Source organism: Alosa pseudoharengus, unplaced genomic scaffold, assembly GCF_046254945.1.
Source record: "Alosa pseudoharengus isolate Yale_2024_CS ecotype anadromous, Long Island Sound unplaced genomic scaffold, YU_APseudo_1.1 YU_APseudo_1.1_scf_16, whole genome shotgun sequence".
Lineage (NCBI taxonomy): Eukaryota > Metazoa > Chordata > Actinopteri > Clupeiformes > Clupeidae > Alosa > Alosa pseudoharengus.
The window spans coordinates 12233898-12254826 of record NW_027468630.1 but is presented as its reverse complement, the minus strand read 5'-3'; the positions used below and the strand labels follow the sequence as shown (position 1 = coordinate 12254826).

At 48.4% G+C, this 20929-nt stretch overlaps 1 protein-coding gene across 5 annotated transcripts in view; it reads right to left on the bottom strand.

The window, feature by feature from the left end:
* LOC143125518 (MOB kinase activator 2-like) overlaps window positions 1–20929 on the bottom strand; it is a 45398-nt gene that overhangs the window by 17735 nt on the left and 6734 nt on the right. The window contains exon 1 of one of the 5 annotated variants that reach the window (XM_076287065.1): window positions 6768–7431. The exons of 2 other annotated variants lie outside the window; for them this stretch is intronic. In XM_076287065.1, the coding sequence (XP_076143180.1) occupies window positions 6768–6805 (38 nt within the window). In that variant the 5' untranslated portion in view covers window positions 6806–7431. Of the gene's footprint in view, window positions 1–143; window positions 1653–5259; window positions 5497–6767; window positions 7432–20929 lie in introns of those variants that run through there. 2 more of the 5 variants (XM_076287064.1, XM_076287063.1) reach the window with 2 other exon arrangements.

The window sequence follows — 20929 nt, the reverse complement described above, 5'->3', positions numbered from 1 at the left end:
ATAATGTTCCACTAATGCTCTTTAAACATGCAGCACAAGGTTACAACATTGTTATGAGTCTGCAGTGAGACAGTTAGCAGAGGCTCTAAATAGGTCCTAGGAATCAAACACAGAAGCAGCCCACAGGGCTGTCGGTCCAGTACCTGTGGAAGAGGGTCTTGAGGAGGTTGCGTGAAAAGTCGTGGCCGCTGGGCTCACCCGTGGGGTCCCTGCTGCTATCCTCTGCCATCTTGCCACCTGCCACGGGGCATACCAAGCAGTCGGACACACCAGCTCCCTCCTTCTAACACTCAGTCGGTGAAGAATCCCAACAAGAGTGTATGCGTGCACTCACGTCCGCACACACACACACTCACGCACAAACAGCAACACATCCAAGAACCCTACTCGGGACAAATGGCTCTACATTCCTCACAGTGAAGGGTGGAATCAGCTCCCTGACTGTAGTCTGAGGGTTGTGTGTGCTGTACTGTTCTGTGAGGGAGAGCATCGTCCATCTGCTCGGGCTGATAAGGAGCCGCTGCGGAGGCCTACGCTACGCAGATTAGCGTCTTGTGCCTGCACTGGACGCAGGGGAAATTCAAAGGCGTGCTCCGGCCTGGGCCTATCATCACCTACCACACTCGTCACCCACAGCCGCCTGGCAGGGGTCCCTGACCAGCTAATAGGAGCTAACAGCGCTAATGGGACGCCAGAGAAGGGGTGCTGAAGGGCAGCGCTCAGTCTAATTGCTCAGTAATTATGAGGATGACCTCAACTATTTGCAAGAACTAAATGGACTGTAACTGCAGAGTGAAATCACCTGTTCAAAAACAACAAAGTAAAGTAGGCTGTTTAACACTCACACAAAGGCCACGCTGTTAAGAAAGTCTGTCACTATAAACTTAGATGCATAATAACACAATCATAGCTATTAATTGCATGATTACTACAAAGTTGGAGCATTATTGCCATGCTGACAAGCCAGGCATGATTGGATAATGTTGGTGAGAGAAACCTTTAACATATGAAGGCCAACCATGCCAGCCTGTCAGTATATAAAAAATACTGGCACCAACCATTTCTCTTTTTGTCAACATGGGCTCTTTTGGGGTAATTTGTACCCAATTCAACAAAAATAAAATGCCAGACACTGTTGAAAGTGGCCAAGACCACAAGTCTACACTTGAGTCTGTGACAACACTCAGGCATGCAAGTATGGTATAAGTCACTTAATACGGCTCGGCTCATGTTCCACTCGCCCATCAAAATACAATTAAGCATTATGGAAACTAGGACTCTACTGCAATACCACCAACTACAACCAAATTCAATTACAACTAATTTAGAAAAACCAGAGCTGATGGGTTTTGTGAAAAGCCTAAGACATGTTGCTAACCTGACAACCAGTGACAATCTACCGACTTGCTTTTGGATTTCTCACATATTTTCGGACTCAAAACAACAGCATAAGAGGCTGCATTACATAACCACACTGCCCCTCTGTTGATGTGGGAATACGAGGACTTTGTGTGAACACAGTGTAGGGTTAAGAAGCAACCCTTGGGAGCCTCCAGACTTTCACCATTTCCTGCTCCTGGAGAAGCACACTAGGAGAGAGAAAAAAAAAAACACCGCCCTCAGGAATCCACGGCTGCATTGTGTGGCCCTGTAGAGCCGGCTTCCTGCCCCGACCCCTGGCTTTCATATACACAAGCCCTCTTCCTGTGTTTATGTGCTTTCTCGATAAGGGCTCCGTCCGGGGCTCCCGCGCCAGTGAACGCACCCCATCGTATACCTTCCTCAAATATTATTCTTAATGAGGCAGCTGGTGGCTTTCCGGAGGCAGCAGGCCCTGGAACAGAATGTCTCGGCAGAGGCACGGACTATGGTGCCCAGGCTGAGGTGGGGGGGGGGGGGGCTGCAGGGCACAGCAATCCCCCCTCCAGAGGGGGAGGAAGTGTGAGGAACAGTGGTCAGAGTGGGCCCTTCATCACCCAAGATCTTGATCTTAATTACTGTCAGAGAAAGAGGAAGGCCTCACATCTGCTCTCGGGAAGAAGCGATTTGTGCAGCACACTGGTGCTTTCACAACATTTACTGGAAACAGAGGGCTGCAAGTCTTGCACAACCATCGACAATCCAGAGATGTTTTTTGAGCTGGGGTTGGGAGAAGGGGAGGCTGGGCTCCGTTCGTTCACTCGCTCGAGGATCACAATGTTCCCTTTTTAGCAAAATGATGTGCAGAGATAGGGGCTATCAGGGCTGTCACCTCCCAAGAACGCTCTGCTAGCACGAGAGGGAATGGCGTCAAGAAATACGCTTGGCTTTTCACAAGCATTCAAGAGATTTAAACAAACTAAAAATTCCCATAAACGATTCCAGAACATTTAACAGCCAAGGCCTGAACACCAAGGCAATGTCCAGGCAGGTCCCTCTTTAAATGTGTGTGTGTGTGTGTGTGAGTGTAAGTGAGTGTGTGTGTGAGTGTGTGTGTAAGTGAGCGTGTGTGTGTGTAAGTGAGTGTGTGTGTGCGTATGTGTGTGTGTGCGTATGTGTGTGTGTGTGTGTGTGTGTGAGTGTAAGTGAGTGTGTGTGTGAGTGTAAGTGAGCGCGTGTGCGTGTGTGTGTGTGTGTGTGTGTGTGTGTGTGTGTGTGTGTGTGTGTGTGTGTGTGTGTGTGTGTGTGTGGCAGGGAGGCTGCGGCACAGCTCATGGAAACAGTGTCTTATCTGCTTATCGGCTTACCGAGCCAGACAGGGCATTGAGACGGCCACGGAAATGGACACAGCAAGTCTTTTAGAGACACACAGCCCACTCAGTGCTCCCTTTCCAGCTCTTTGATAGGGCAGCCTGGGAGAAGCATTTGAATATCCCTTAGCCATGACCACAGTGCATGAGGTGTTACCGTGTGAACTGATGGACGCCTGACAGGGCATAATTGCCGCTGCGCTCAATGGAAGGAAGGAAAGTGAAAGGTTAAGCCGACGTGAGGAGTCCGTGAGGTTTAGGGACGCGGGCAGGTGAGCGCCGGCCAACTGGCCAACAGGGATGATGGCCGGGGCGGACACACCGGGCGAGGCTGGCCAACGTGCTGCCAGTTCTGCTTTTGGCCATGACAAGAAAAAAGTGGCTGGTTTTGCGAATGGCTAGTGGGGCTGTCTAGGCACTCGCTGCTCTCACCGCTGATGTTCTCACTGCTCTGCTAGGAGAGAGGGAGGCTTGAGAACAAACACGGCAGGTCTGTGGCTATTATTTAGTCATGGGCCGGGCAACATGCTCCCAGCAAACAGAGCAAAGAGAGCCACTGACCTCAGCTTTAAGCTACATTCCATGGTACATTCAACCATCTACATCAGTTTACCTGGTTTGTCCTCTCACAGGATACCTAGTGACCATGAGGCCTCACAACTTACAAGGGAATGTGGAATGTTGCAAACTCGGAAAAGTCAAATGACCATATGTATGCAACAAGATCCACAGGTGTTAGCGGTTAGCAACTACTGGTATATGGTTGTGACATCAGTGCTCCCGCCTCATTGAGGACACCAAGAATGTCCTTTTGACCAAAGAAGTCCGTTAAGAGTGCTGGAGCGGACTCTTTTGCAGAAGTGAAAGCATGAGGCAAAGCCACCCCCCCCCCCACCCCCCTGAGGAGAAGAGGACCGTCCCTATTTGACACAAGAGAGCAGTTACAGTGACAAGCAACAGGCACCCGCTAATAAGGGACACATGGAAGTAGGGTACACAATGTGCAACTTCCCATCAAAGACTTGGAGAGCGTCAGCCGTAAGTCACATCTCTCTGGCGGACAAACGCACAAGCACAAGCACAAGCACACACACACACACACACCACATGCTAAACACAGCAAACAGATGGAGACACACACGCACACACGCGCACACAAAATGTATGCAAAAAAAACAAAAACAAAAAAAACATTGTTGCCTGCAACAAGGGCAACAAATCTAGTCTAGTCTACAATCCTCGACGTGTTATTGTCCATGAACTAACATGCAAAAGCAATGGAAATTCACAGAGCAAAAAAACAACAGTGATCTCAAGCAAACTCAAACTTCCTGAATCTCTGTATCAAAGGAAAGCTCCCTTGAGTTTTTGCACAAAGGTCAGGCTGGTCTGCAAACATTAAAGGGTTCCCAGCGAGAGGAAGGGCTAGGGAATAGGAACCACACGCATGAAAAGAGGCAGAGAGCAAGGACTCCGCAAACTGTTTGGACCTAGTGCCAACTTTCTCCAGGCAGGGAACAGAGAGACCAACAACAAACGACCGCGTGAGGGAGTGGCGTCCTCCTGAGGTGCAAGCCTGTGAGTGACTCTCTGCCTCCTCCCTCTTCTCAGTCTCTTTCTCGCTTTCTCGCTTTCTTCCTTCCTCTCTCCCTCCCTCCCTCCCTCCTTCACCCATCACCCCATTCTCAGGGGGCAGAGCAAGAACAGTGCGAAAGGAGGGAGCGCTCTCTGCCAACACAGCCTTTTGTTCGAGTGAAAATGTGCACGGCTCACGTTGACCTGCCATCCGCAAAACATCCGGGAGAGAAACTGGCTCTCCTGACCACCTCAACCCCAACCACAGGGAAGGGGGGGGGGGGGGGAGGGGACATATACGTCTACAAACACACACAGGAGAAAAAGAGAGAGGGAAAGAAAGAGAGATGAGAAGAATAAAGAAAGTGAGAGAGCAGCTCTGAGAGCCTCAGCTCCTGCTGCTGAGGGCACTGCAGTTTGGATGCCACTGCCAAAAACTGAAGCTGCAGTAATCCATTATCACTGGACAAAGAGAGTGTGAGGAGCGATCCTCTGCCTGCACACACACACGGAGGCACAGGGAGGGAGAGGCAGCATGAAAACACCCCTCACAGCAAGTTTAACAGAGTTCAAGACAAACAAAAACATTCCCATACTGACTAGCAGGATCAAGACATTCACTCCAGCACACCAACTCACACTCTCAGTCTCCCACAGACAGATGCACAAACAAAACTGGAACTACTCTTTCTCGACTAAGACACTGGCAGAAGCAAAGATTCATACAACCCCTTACACTAGACACCCACATTGCAGCAGCAGAAAGAGTAAACACTCTACGCCTGTTATTCATCGTGATAAACATCCCATATAAACAAAGGCATAAAAAGCAGCAGATCCCAGGATTCTAAAAAGGAGAAAGGAGCATCTGTTGTACTACAGATAGACAAAACAATAACCTGAAAGCTGCTGCACAATTGCTAGCCCACATTTGAACAAAACACAATACTGGTACCTATAGAAGAAGCAGTCACAACAGATCAAGACCCCCATGGAGTCGGGAGACAAGAGTTTTCCACGCAGTCGTGTCCACGTTGTTCTTCCTCTCTAGTTGCGTGCAGGAGCCCACTGTAGTCACATAGTAAACATCTGGCCGTGAAGCACAAGTGTGTCTCTTCTGTTGGGGCTGACTGGAGCAGTTGAGGGAGGGAGGGAACCAGTCCAGTTCAGTCGTACCACGGTGTGTGTGTGTGTGTGTGTGTGTGTGTGTGGTCACCAAACAGAACAGCTTCAGACAGAACATATCTTATCCATCTCAATCCCACCCTTCTATCTCTCTGCCTCACTCTCAGGATACACACGCACTGTGCACAAATAAACACTGTCCACTCTTCCGCCCCCCCCCCCCCCCCCTCAAGGTGATTAAGTTGTCCGTTGCGTTGCATGTGCATAAATAGACTGCTGACTCCTCCGTTGCACCGACTTGAAGCAGGGTGGACGTGAAGGGGGGGGGGGGCAAACATAATGAAAACAGCTTTAAAGCAAAAACCTATTCTCCAGACTGCAGCTGCCTCTCTTCCTCACGCTGCTATGCACGTCCCCTGGCGCGCTGACCCACAATCATGCTGCTCTATTACTCAGAACCCATTACTCAAAATTGAGGCCAAATTTCTTAGGGACGACGGAAACTAAGCAACCATTTTCTGCTAATGATTTCAGTAGTTATCCAGACAAAATCAACCTGAAATTATAATTGTCTTTAATGTTCTCATTCTCACCAGCACCCCCACTCCATCAAGTTGAAAAATACTGTCGCTTCAATACAGCATGTCAAGCTGTGTACACAACTGGTGTATTAATCATTAATTAATTAAACAATAATAACGATAATCATCATGAGCCACATCATCAATACTGAAATGAACACAAGCTTGAAAACAGATGGATTTAATATTGAAGCATTTAGCTTACTAAATTAATAAACCATTAGGTGAAATGAAGTGTGTGTGTGTGTGTGTGTGTGTGTGTGTGTCCTTAAGTAATTTCATGGAATAGAAGCCATGACTGATGCTCTTCTGGTTCTAGAGGTAACCTCATTTGCCCTTGTGTAATGACGACAATAATGGGCGGCTTGGCATACAGGCTATGCTGGTAAGGGTTCCAAAGCAGTGAGATGATACAGGAGGCAATACTGTGCTTAGCGAGAGACAATGTCATCGTTTGTATGTTGTCTCTCCAATAAAATGTTTAAATAACCAGGTGACATTTTCTGAATTAGGTAAAATGTTTGGCTGGTAAACAAACTTCAATAGCAAATGCATTATCATTAACAACTTTTAGCATGGCCTTTGTCACCGTCAAGAATAACGCTGGCAAAATGATCGCTAAGGTTACCTACTTCTTATTGTCAAACAGGGATCAACAATCGAGTAGGCTATGATCTGAAGACATAAGGGCCGTTTAAGTCCGCATACACGTCTGCTGTTATTTCATAAAGGTTATAAAGGCAGCCTGATAACATACCTATTTAATGTATAGGAGCCGTTCCTCTTCAGCCTCATCCCAGCAGTCAGGAGTCGAATAAAGTACTCCAGAATTGGCCAAATCTGATTTTCTTTGCCTAACGAAAATGGTCTTTATAACTGACAAATAATAAAAACAGGAACGGAGAGCTTTCCTATGACGAATTCCTTCCGTTTCAATGAGTCGTTTCCCGAACTCCTCCTGGAAAATTGTATGCTGCTCTGTTGAAGTGTTTCTGGAGAGATAGGTGCCAGTGTCAATGAGACCTTCAGGTATCTTAATGCGGAGTGGTTATACTTAAGTTTGAATATCTGCATAGATAAGACAGCAGACTGTAGTCATTCCCACAATTTACCGTGTTTGAACACAATGCTGGTACAAGCCTCAACCTAACGAGACATGCTAGTTACTAGCCTATCGACGGGAGGAAAGCGAAGACTATTAGCGCTGTTATATCAGAACTGTCAGTATGTTTCAATATTTGCTTAGGTTTGGCTTTATAGCTCACCGTCCTCATTGTAAACAAACGCGATAATCGCTAGCCTACTGTTTCTCCGCCTACCGTATAGCCTTCCTCATATATCAGCAATAGTGATAAATCTTAGCCTCATCAATGAAGAACAATCTCCGGTGCGTCAAAGTACCAGCCTACCTACAAACAAAGACCTTAGTGCTGCATACAAAGCAAACGATCATATGTAAACATGCAGAACAAAATGTCTTAATCGGTGGTAGATTTTGATGATGGCTTCAACCTGCTATTATAACTTGTGCCTAAATTGCCTACAGCTTGCCAAGCTCGCCTCCCCAAAAACAAAGTTAAACCAACATATCAGGTTTCAAGGTTTTTTTCTGTCTTTGTCTGCCTTGTATGTTATCCTGCTGGAAGATTAATTCCCTGTTGCCCAGAGTGCTTTTCTCCCAAAGCGGCCAGACAGATCTCATCCTAAGAATAGATCTATGACAACGACTTAACCCCTAACTGCCTTGCTTCCAATATCAGCTCTTCTGTGTATGCAGACTGGAATGCAAATATTTCATAGCCTTCAGCTAAACCACTTTACTCAGTAAGTGTCCTTGGAGAGACCACACATGAGAAATGGAGTCCTTCAACAGCGGCTGAATGTCATGAAGTTAAACTAAAATCAATCTAAAGTAAGATGGTTTATATCAGTTCACACCAGAGATAATGTTTGGGAAACAGGATAATATGACAAGTCATTAAAAAAGAAATCTCACATATCTAATAGCTGTTGCAGGCAACCTACATCAGTTTCTTCAAGTTATTACAGAGAGAAAATAATTGACTGTTATCTCCCAGTCAGTCTCACTCACACTCAAGTCCAGCCCAGTGGCTAAGGTGATGAGTGGACTTCTGCAGAGCTCCCCCCAGCAGGGCTGCAAAGTTTAGCACTTCTAGTCAACAGGGCCAGACCAGAGTGAAAGTGCCAGGGGAAGGGAGGGTGGGGTCACTCAGTCATTCCCAGCAGCCTGTAGAAGAGGGCAGGCCCGTCTGGTGTACAAAGACCCAGGTTCTGGATCCTGGTGTGTGGATTAATGCCAGCCTGTGGCCCACAGAGACTTGAGACCTCATCAGTGAGTCCCTTAACCCCACCACCCAATCATATCTAGCGTCTGTTAGCATATCTGTGATTTCCCATCGAAAATGACTATGACACCCATGCTAAATATAGCTGGGTGCTAATGGCTAGTACCGCACCCTTGGTTGGGAGAATGAACTAAAACTGTGCCCAGTTCACACATCAGGGGCTCAGTGCTCAGTCCAACCAGGTTAAATAACTACACAGCTATGTGATAATTCAAAAGAAGTTCTGCAGATTGAACTCATGTGAATAGCTGCATTCAGAACTGTCTGATTCTGAAGTGGATACATCCAAAGCATGCCAACCATTCAGTTAAAGACTTCTACATGTTTAAAAACAAAACAAAGCTTGCAAAAATGCAGACACGTGAAGCCGAAATAATCAGAATACTTAATTTTCAAGTCCCCGCACTGTAATTTGAGGCACAGAGAAAATGGCCCATCAATCTTGAACAGATTGATGTATGAGGTCACTCATCTCTCAGATTGTCTGGGAGAGATTGAGGACGCCAGCCCTCACAGGTCACATCGTCACTTCTCTTATGTAAGCGGGTCTTTCACCATCGCTCTCAAATTGTCAGACCATCTTAAATATGCATGTGGGCAGGAGGAGTCAACTGCTTTCTTCAGTGGATGTCCCTCAGCATCCAGAGACACCAAGAGGTCCTCTTTACATGTCTGAGAGAGGAGCTGTATCAACTGTGTGAGGCAAATCCATTTGGCCTTGAAGTTGACTGAATAATATGCATCTTCATTATGCATCTTGTGCACTGTGCAAGTTAAAAGCATGCTTCACTTCCTGTTTTATGGGCTTAGGGCTCATTTAAGATGACTATACCATAATGGTGGAGGAAGTAATTCTTGTGGTATACACTTAACTGACAAAAGCTGACATGACAAAAGCTCTCAGTCTGATCACTTCATAAGTGTGCATACACCCTTTTATCCAAACCACCTTACAAAGACTCATAATGCTTGAGATTCAAACCTGGACAGCCTGCACACAAAACAGCAACAAAATAGCAACCATTGCACCACTACGCCATATGTTTGGAGTTCTGCTGGTTAAATCGATAGGTACTCAGTCATATCTGTGAGAACATTCATAGTAAAGGCTCTGAATTATTGGGAAACAGGGTGATCAAGAGACCCACTAAAAAAAAAAGCACAGACTGCATTCACCAACACCACTGCGTGCGTTACGCAATCAGCAGCCTGGGCACTTGCAGAGGCATCCCATCTTTATTTATCGAGCGGCCCACACCAGCCCAGCTCTGAGGGCTCTGGGCGCACTGCTGCGCTCTCTGCCTCGCGTGTTCTCAGGAATGCTAATGAGTGAAGTCATCTGCTCCTCCAGGTTATCTAATCAGCCGAGCTTTCGGCAGCCCGACGCGGCAGCAGCCTCACGGCGCATTTTTCAGATGACTCTCTCTCAGGCCGTTTCGTTTCAAGTGGCGAGTGGCTTGCTTTGACGAACATCAAAGGGAGATGCCGTCACAGCCATCACCAATTAGGCCGCGCCTCTGCGTCACTCTTTTGTTGCGGTGTTTCTTCTCGCCGACGCTCTTCTCCGCTCGGAGTTGCAGAGCCGTGGCTTTGGTGTGCTGGGACGGAGCTAATTTGAGGAGGATGACGGTGGCTAAATGTGGCAGGGCCCCGATAAGAGAGGAGATGCTGGAAGGCCAAGGATCTGAGCGAGGGGTGTGATAAGCAGTGTCTAATGAGGCCTCATTTATAATCCTGCCACCGCCTCTGCACCAGTGACCAGCTTACCTCATCAGGAGGAGGGGTCTGTGTGTGTGTGTGTGTGTGTGTTTGTGTATGTGTGGATTAAGTGGACAGGCCTGTGTGTGCATGAATGAGTGCATCCTTTACGTCATTGGAAGGGGGGGTGGGGGGGGGGGGCGAGGGTTCAGCCTAGATACTCACACACATGCATGCACACACACACACACACACACACACACACACACACCCCTGGTTGCCAGTCTGGAGAATAATGGTGTCTCGAGGATTGATGGCTAATTAAACTCTATTCAGGGAAAGAGGCGTGGGCGTCTCCATCACTGCCAGTCTGTCTGCATCCCCACGGAGGCTGACGTGCAGGCAGCACTTCCTCTGAGCCCACCAAACATCCAGCTCACTTCCTCTGAGCCCACCAAACATCCACCTCACGTCCCCAAAACCTCGCCCCTCTGAGCCCACCAAACATCCACCTCACGTCCCCAAAACCTCGTCCCTCTGAGCCCACTAAACATCCACCTCACGTCCCCAAAACCTCGCCCCACCGAAAACAACTTGCACTGCATTAAAAGCAGCCTCAAAGCATCTACTTCACCCATGGACACTACTGGTGATCTTCAAGGAGATGACACATGAGGCGATGTTGCCTCTTTGGCAGGATGTCACATGACTAGTTCCTAGTGCTCTGATTGCATGTTGTGAAAAGCTACCCACTGACAATTAAAATTCTTTTGATAAATATGTGTTTGCCAGTATCGATGGAAACATCGCTGAACATCACTCTGCAACACTGTCCGGCAACATTGCTCAAAAACCCCCACACATTGGCAAGCGGTAGTGCTAGTTTGGTTGCCCACCGTAAATTTGCCTGACAGCAGTAATCATGTTTCTGAGTGCGCTCTGCTACGAGATTTCCCAAGAGCCCTTTGGGTTTGGCAGCGAGCACACCGTCACCCTTGTGCAGTGCTCCCTCCCGCCCACTCCTTCCTGGCTGTCTCCAGTGCTTCCTGTCTCCCGGGCCGCCCCTGCTGCCCTGCGCCACGGAGGACAGTGGAGTGGAGCGGAGCAGAGCGCTCTTGGCTGCTGGGCTGTGTGGGCCTGTGTGGGCCCACGGAGACAGCCGCGTACACAGCCCCGAGCCCACTGACGCAGGAACAGCAGCACTCGCCTTCAGTCAACCGCAACTACACTACTCCACCGACAACTGCTCTATAGCTGTTTGCTTTTATCGCCCTCTGAGCTACTGATCTCCATTATACGAGAGTAAAAGCATTATGTGTGCAGTGTAGAGGCATAGGACTTCTAGTTCTAAAAAATAGTGTGTGTATACACTCAGACTTAGGTTATAATTCAATGTTCAAATGTACTCCAACACTACATAATCTAGTAGCTTTGCAACCTTCTTGGAATGCCAAAAGACGCCCTAACACAACACACAATGATGTCATAACCTATGTTTAACTAAGATTTAAACTAACTACATACCATAAATGTGGCCATAACATAAGTATTTGGGAGGGTCTAGTCTCTACTGTCACTCAGTAGAACTCTATGATACAAAAGTCCATTTAAAGAAGAACTATGCAGGTCTGGTTATTCCTTCGCTGTTTTTGGGTTTTCGCCAGATTTGGGCTCGCATTTTTCACGACACAGCTCCCCCTGCAGCATCGGTAGCAAGTGAATGATACGCTCAACCCCAACTAGCTAACTAGCTAGCGAGCTAGCCATCAAGAAACCAAGCTAAACACATACAGGGCTCACAATAAAACGGCCGAGCAAACACATTGTTCAAGAGACTATCAAACCACATTACAAAAACGAAGTTCACCCAAGGGTAGGCTACTTACAATTTCAACAGCAACAAAGCCAAGTCGGCGTCCATTTTGCAGTCTTCTTTGAAACTACAATCTGACTACATTTTCGAGGCGCGATTGAATACTTCCGCTGAGTCACATCCGGATTTCTTCAGACCGGGAACAGAAAGTTGCATATTCGTTTTTTCCGCAGAGAAGCGATAGGGGGACATGAAGCACCCACCAAACGACCCAGAAAGTGTAGAACCATCAGAACGACTTTCAACCTGCATAATTAAGGTCATTTTTGCAAAAATTTTTGCATAGTGCTTCTTTAAAGGAAAGAGAAAGTGTGATTTATGTTTAAATGGAATAAAGATTGAGCTGATAAACTCCCATACACTGTCTGTTTCACTTACAATACTGAATGTATTATAAACACAACATCTCAGTCAACAGACCTTCCTCGGGCCATTTCTTTATTTAAACGCAACAAAGAGAAAGGGCAGAGTGCCGAACTGGTCCTTGCTGGTTCCTTTCTGTGCTCTCGGCACCAACAGCAGGCCTGAGTCTGTAAACACACAGTCCCCGTGTCCTCCAGCCTTGATGAGGAGGCAGTAAACAAAGGCCATATCAGGCCTCTTCACCCAGCACCTGCAGAGCACTGGGAACACAGCAGCTGCTATCATCAACCCTCACCCACACATTCCTCCCTCTGTCTCAGGCTAGTGCGCACACACACGGACACGCGCAAGCGCGCACACACACGCGCACACACGCACGCACGCACGCACGCACGCACACACACACACACACACGTCGTTCGTTCTTTTCTGTCTCTATAACACACACACACACAGTCACAGGGACGGAGTGCCACAGCACGAGTGAAGCCTGCAGCACCAGGCCATGTAAAATGCATGTTATTCCGGCACTGGCTGTGCGGAGTGGAGGAGATCACATGGCTGGGCAGCACAGTGCTGGGCTGAGAGACTGGTACTGAGGCAGTGACCAGTGCTGACCAGCGCTTCTGGGAGGCCGGTGGGCTGTGGGCAGCTGCCCTTCAGGCACACAGCTGCTCAGGGAGAAGAGAGACACAGAAGGGCTGAAGGAAGCCTCAGAGCAGAGCAGCCCAAGGCAGACACGGTACCAGTCACTGCAGCCCACTATCCGTCTCAGAGAAGAAACAAAGCTACGAAGCTATAAAGATATGCTGCTATACACAGACATACAGGTAGATCTTCTGCACATAAATACAGTTTAATCTCTATACTTTAATCTTAAACAAAAATGAAAGTCAGTGGAATGTTTTGAAGCTAAGTTTTAAAATACATCCTTTCAATGTCTACTTTCTTCTTCAATAGTTCAGATACATAGCGGCCCTGACAATCATGGGTCTAATCATGGGTGAGTAAAATTCCATATCATATGATTGGAAGATTTTACAAAGCTCTGGCACCACCTGGTTGCTAAACTAAGAACTGCTGTCCAGCCTGTCACAGGAACCACACTCACTCACTGACACACCGCTAACTCTCCAGTGGCAGAGGACCTGAGTGGCCAGAGGGTGAGTGGGGCTCAAGGGCGGGATTACTACTGACAGAGAGAGAGAGAGAGGAGAGAAGAGAGAGAGAGAGAGAAAGAGGAGAGAGAGAGAGAGAGAGAGAAAGAGGAGAGAGAGAGAGAGAGAGAAAGAGGAGAGAGAGAGAGAAAGAGAACAGAGAGAGAGAGAGAGAACAGAGAGAGAGAAGATAGAGATAGATAGATAGATAGATAGATAGATACTTTATTGATCCCCAGGGGAAATTCATGGTCTCAGCAGCATACAGACAACACAAACACATTCTTTAACAGCAAAGAGAGAGAGAGAGATTCTGCGTAGCAAGAGGGAGGCCCCCCCAGAAAGTTATATTATGTAACGAGCTGATCTGATGTCACGCTCAATAGCTCACTCATGTGTCTCTCTCCCACTCCAATAGCTCACTCATGTGTCTCTCTCCCACTCCATCAGTGCCCAGAGAGGAGAGCCGCTCGACCACTTGTCCGCTCGGACATGAGGGTGCCCACTGCGCTCCAGCCCTCCGGCTTCTGCTCGGTCATCCCATCACTGCGCCAGACGTCACCACCATCATGGTGAGCAAGCACACAGAGCTATTCCTGTGACCCTCACAAATACAGAAAGGTCAAAGTGTTATCTAGTGCAGAAATATTAGCCTATTCTATATGCAATGCAGAAGTCCTACTACTTCCAAACGTATTGCATTTCATCTCTAGTACATTGAGAAATGCTGGTCCACACTGCAGCTCAGTACTGAAATCAGGACTGAAGTTGAGCCTTGTGTTTGTGTGGTGGATTCCTAGAGTCATGACACTGCCAAACATTCTCAGGGGTGGTGTTGGGTTTTAAAGGCCATGCTTGTCAGGGAGGGCCATACAGCCACTTACTGCTGTACATCATCAGACTGGCCTCATTCCTCAACCTGTGGTGCACACACACACACACACACACACACACACACACACACACACACACACACACACACACACACACACACACACACACACACACACACACGGGTGGGAAAGGTCAAGTAATCACTGAAGTGTTTGTGTGTGTGAAAAAAAATGTGTGTGTGTGTAAGTTGTGTGTGAAAGAAAGAGTGTGTGTGTCTGCAGTTGGCTTCCGCTGCAGAGCTGCATGGTATTTAGCAGGTCCCTCCAGCAACAATGGGAAGCTTAAGTATTGCAAAACAGCTAATTACGTCTCCGCCTCTGTGGACACGCAACGGCCTGGCAGCCTGGCCACACTCCGCAAGGCCCACTCCTGGCACCGCCACCACAGGACAGCACACAGCCAAGACACAGCCAGGAGGTGGAGCAGCATACCTTACCCCACACACACACACACACACACACACACACACACACAGAGACACATACACACGTACGCACACACACACACACCGAACGAGTCAGACCAGAAACGGAAGAAGAGAAGTCAACAAGCGAATGCACCAGCAGCATCCGGAATAGGGACCAAAAATAGGCAGCACCCTGAAATCCTGTATTTCAGTTGCACAGCTATCCTATTAAAGAGCGAACAATTTTTGGCTGTACGCTTTTTGACCTGACTTACTCTGTGTGTGTGTGTGTGTGTGCGTGTGTGTTTTCTAAAAGCACAGCCTGGACTGCTCTTTTGGTTAATCTCAGGATGCGCCGAAGCCCCCTGGATGCGGAGCGGCCACGCAGGGTCCAGAGAGACGCGTCCACGGCAACGCTGGATTACAGATGCATTAAACAAAGTGCACTCCACAGCTGGCCATGTTACATAACACAGCCATGCAGCGTCCACTGAGTGTGTGTGTGTGTGGAGGGGGGGTGGGGGGGGGGGGGGGTGTTGCAGACAGAATAGCTAGCCTCTACTGTCGCAGAGTTAAGAGGAAAGGCTTCAGATTAAAACAGCACAAAAGAGCAGCACAGCACAACGGCAAGGGGTAGAGGAGAATTCAAAGCAACACACACACACACACACACACACACACACACACACACACACACACACACACACACCTAATGCTGCGTGACTGGCACGCATTACTTGCACAGGTCAACAGGGCATGTGTGGTCAGGACAAGCTTACTCGCTGCTCATTAGGTCTAAAAACACCCCAGCGCTCAGCTGACCCGTAGCTACTGTAGAGCCATGTCCATCTCTACTCAGGCACAGGAGCAGCTGGAAATAGCACACAACTAATCTCTCTCCATCTCTCACTCTCTCCCTTTCTCTCGTTCGGTCACTGTTGCAGGCTGAATGGCAGATGGGCAGTCGGCTGGCTAGCTGGCTGGTTGATTGACAGACGGCACGCCCTTTGCCGCCAGCTTACCTGTTTGTCTACATGCATGTGTGTCTAGGCCTGCGTCTGAAGGCAGACAGCGCAGATAAACGTTCTGATTTATCACTGCCGGCACACGCTACCACACACACTGCCATAAAGACACACACACACACACACTAAATACACAAAGACACGCTTTACACATACACTCTTCCTCTCTGAGTGCACACACACACACACACACACGCACACGCAACCGCCCCGGAAACAAGCCGCACGCGCTCAGGATCAACCTCACCAGCCCACTCCCAACATCCTTCCTGTGAACTGCACCCATGATCCTCTCTGCTCACCGGCCCAGCCGGCCTTCACTTGACCTTTCTCCACGTGTACTCACCTCACGCTGGAGATGACGGCACTTTGCCCCCCCCCCAGTCTGCCCTATGAGAGAGGAGCTACACCGTGCTGCAGCAGGAAGCTCTACAGTATACGTTCAAAAGAGTGGGAAGGAAGGTGTGTGTGTGTGTGTGTGTGTGTGTGTGTGTGTGTGTGTGTGTGTGTGTGTGTGTGTGTGTGGGAAAAGCAGTTTGAACCAACAGCCAAACTAGACCACAACTTGTGTTCTGACTGGTGAGCGACATCAGCACGCTATGTGCGGTGAGCACTACAAGCACGTCCGCAGCACACACACACACACACACACACAGTCTACTTCAGGGAGTGTGTGGAGCGTGAGACTGACATGTCCACCCTGAGAGACTGACACGACAGCAGACATGAGAACCGTCGCACTTTCCCAGAGATCAAAGAGACACGCGATAGCTAGAGATGCACGAGAGCTAGGCCTACTAGCAGAGTAAACCACACTGCTGCATGCAAGTTAGATATCTGGTGCTGACTGGTGTTACAGTTATTTGGATCCCTGGTGCTGACTGGTGTCACAGTTATTTGGATCCCTGGTGCTGACTGGTGTCACAGTTATTTGAATCCCTGGTGATGACTGGTGTCACAGTTATTTGGATCCCTGGTGCTGATTGGCAAGACCACAGTCACTCATCTGGTAGGCATGACGGGTTGCACACTAAAGCTTTGCAAAGCACATGTGGTTACCTGGTGCATTCATTTGTTTGATAGAGCACCAAGCAGACGCACGAAGCGGACGCCGAGGCAGTGAGGAAGTCAGATGTGCCGGCATGCAAAGTCAGGTAGCTCTGTGGTTCTCGCTGCTGCTAAGAGACGCTGTGGCCAGACAGACCATCACCACTAAACTATTACACACACACACACACAGGATGTCTCAAAGATAAATGCTGAAGTTGACACTCTCAGCTAAAGACTGCTGGTTAAAGGTGTCTAAAATGTCTATGCTTATGGACTGGGTCCCATTCCCCAGACTCCTCTCAAAACTATTTGGGGAAAACAGAAAGAATGATAGAAAAGATGAAAATGACAAGAAAAAGAGGAAGAGAAGGAACACACACACACACACACACACACACACACACACACACACACACACACACACACACACACACACACACACACACACACACACACACACACACACACACACACACACACACACACACACACACACACACACACACACACACACACACACACACACACACACACTCCCAAAGCTCCTTGGTAAAGAAAGCCATGATCACTCACCTACCCTTCATTAGACTGCAGCTATATTCATAGCAGGACACACACAGGCAGAACAGGCTGCAGGCAGTGGCACCACCACCAGACTGAGCATGAAGTGCAAGGCACATGGAGCTCTGTGCAGTAAGACTGGCATTTGGCTGCCTTAGAAAAACACACACAGTGCCATACATCAAGACTACATGTCCACATACAGTTAAAAATTATTCATACCCCTGACAAATATTGATGTAATGCTGATTTTCTCTTTATCAATATGTTTGTTTTGACTGAAAATGACACTGTCACAGGGGTATGAATAGTATTGTTCTTAACTGTAGTACTAAGTTATAGATCAGAACTAGGCTTATGCCTCCATATGTTGTGCATCATTTCTAACATTGGGACATCCTCCTGCAGACCTAGCTAGGTCATTGTGGAGGTTACGCTACAGTGTCCTGCCAAAGGTCTCGCATTTATGAAGGAGAACACCCACACACACACACACACACACACGAGTTGAAAATTAATTTAGCCGGCAATGCTTCAACAACATGGCCCAATACATGGAAGCAATGCATCATTTTGTGGAAGGTTATTTCCGTGAAAACACATAAATGAATTCAGAGTGGATGAGTCGTATAGAATTTCTTAAAAAGGTGTCTACTTCCTCTTCCTGCTCACTGCCAAAGCCAAGAGGCTACAGTGGGCCAATGGATAAGAATAGTTAGCATGTTCTCGCATTTATGAGGAGAACGAACACACACACACACACACACACACACGAGTTGAAAATTAATTTAGCCGGCAATGCTTCAACAACATGGCCCAATACATGGAAGCAATGCATCATTTTGTGGAAGGTTATTTTCAGTGAAAACACATGAATGAATTCAGAGTGGATGAGTCATATAGAATTTCTTAAAAAGGTGTGTACTTCCTCTTCCTGCTCACTGCCAAAGCCAAGAGGCTACAGTGGGCCAATGCCTCTACTCACACGGGACACTTGCGGCTGGACACACTAAGCTCATTTAGTTAGTTAGTTAGTTAGTTTATTTGTCCTTACATAGGAAATTTGTTTTCACCTACCATACAAGCCTCACAGACATGAAATACATAGATACACACAGTTACGGTTCTTCACCCACCACCCTGTTACCACATACCCCACCCACATAGATGTTAACAGCACATATACAGCACATATATCACAACAGCACATATACAGCACATATACATCACCTTACACAGATACAAACAGGAAAACCATCACCAGTTGGCATTACAGAGGAATGAGGGCGGCACAGTGATCCATCACCGCTGTGTGTTATTTAGTGCTGCTATTGCAGAGGGCACAAAGCTTTTCCCAAAGCGTACTCGCTTCCACCCCATAGCCCTGTATCTGCGTCTTGATGGAAGCAGAATGAAGAAGGGATTGAGGGGGTGGGTGGGGTCATGAGCGATGGTCTGTGCTCTGTTCTGGGTGAGTTTACTGTTGAGATCTGATAGATTGGGGGTGGGGAGGCCTATTGCTTTGGCTGCGGTATGAGTGATGCGTGTGAGTCTGTTTCTGTTGGCAGCAGTTAGCATGTTGAAAAAGCAGGGAAGGCAGTAGAGGAGGATGGGCTGGACTATGCTTTTGTACAGAAGGAGCAGGTGACAGGGGGCAACAGAAAGTGATCTGAGCTTGCGGATGGCATAGAGTCTCTGTTGACTGCGTTTTTGTATGTCAGTGGTGTGTTGCTCAAAGCTGAGTTTATTGTCCAGGGTGAGTCCAAGGTATTTGAAACAGTCCACTATTTCTACGGTGTCGTTGTTGATGCAGGTGGGGTTGTGGATTGTGTCAGATGGTGTTCTGGTGTTGGTTTAGCAGCACACTACATGAACAGAGCAGATTTGGTGCAGTGCACCTGAATGTGTATGTGTGCTTACACCTGCGTGTGTGTGTGTGTGTTGTTGTTAGTTCTAGATCAGGATGCTGCACAGTGTTCATTGTGTGAGTGAGTTGTGCGTGTGGGTGTGTGTGTCCTGGTGCAGTGTCTCCATTCTGGGTTCGAGTTCAGCCTTCAGTGTTGTGTTGTGGGATTGTCAGGTGGGGGGCGGGGGACAGCTCCCAACAAGCGCTCTGATATGACGTGCCCTAATCCAATTAAAGAGCCATTCTGCTCCTTGCAAGGGCAAACACAGGCTGCTGCTGCAGCTCTCCAGCCAGCATGGTGAGTTCAGTGAGCCTGCACTGGCCCCCACGCTCAGCTTACCTTGCCTCTCTTCCACCCTCTACCCATTCAGTTTATTCATTTATTCAGTCATTCATTCATTCATTAGGCCATTCACATATCCTGGTGCACATCCATCCATGCCTCTTATTGGCACTTCCACACACCCTTGTGCTCTTGTGTTCCCTTGATGCTCCAGATACAGATATGTAGAGTGGTGCTGTGTAGGAGTGCTTGTTAGACTCTCACACACATGCACATACGCACTTCTTTTCTCCCAATAATGGAGCTCTTTGGTCGCCTCTTTCTTTCTTTTACAGGTCATGCTACACTTCCTCTTTTGGCCGTCAGGGGCTATTTTAAGACGTGAAAGCACAAGTGTGAGGGCTGCACAGCATGCAGGAGGATGGGGGGACGGGGGGGGGCAGGGGGATGCACAACGCCAGCGACGGAGAGAACATGAAAGCCCCCAGTGAAGATGAGTGAGGACACTGCACACATCCTCAGCCTCTCTCTCTCTTTCTCTGTTTCTCTCTCTCTCTCTCTCTCTCTCTCTCTCTCCCTCCCTCCCTTCTTCCTCCTAGCGGGGCCAAGCCTGGGCTCTATAAAAAGCTGGCCGTTCCCTGCAGCGGTGGCCTGCGTCCCTCTGCTCTTTCTGTCTCCCTTTCCTTCTCTCTTCCAGAGCAGAGTCAGACTGGGCACATGGAGGCGGCCGAGCGGCCGAGCGCCTGAGGGACCCACGGTGGCACAGGCGCAGCCGTGCGCGTCACCACCAGGGGTCAACGCTGACTCACCCGATGCACGCAAGCAGCCCATACGCCCCCGCCCCCAACCCCCTCCCGAAGTCGAGCAGCAACAGCCACTGCCACAGCAGCCCCCGGTCGACGTCAGCATCTCCGCGTGCGACCAGTGAGACAGAGGCAGCGCATTACGCACGGCCATGACTTCCAGAAAAACAACAGCCACCGCAACAACGCCGCCACGCGCAATCAATCACACTGACAGATGCGCGGGACCTAATCACGTGTTAAATACAACGGTGGAGGCAGACACGGCATTAGTCTGCTTGTTAACATAATGTGCGAAGGCTTAATTGAGCAAGCCGTGTCGGGCACAGTGCAATCGATACGATGTAATGAAGTAATCGTTCGCCGTGCTCAATTCAGATGAGATATATTAAGATGGTGGTTGCACAAGCGAGAGGCCTGGAACCAAATGTAAATCAGGGACGCCGATGGAACAAATCGCTTCATGTCTGGACACATCTGGAAGACACACATGAAAAAAAACAACAACAAAAAAAACACATTCCAGGTGGAGCC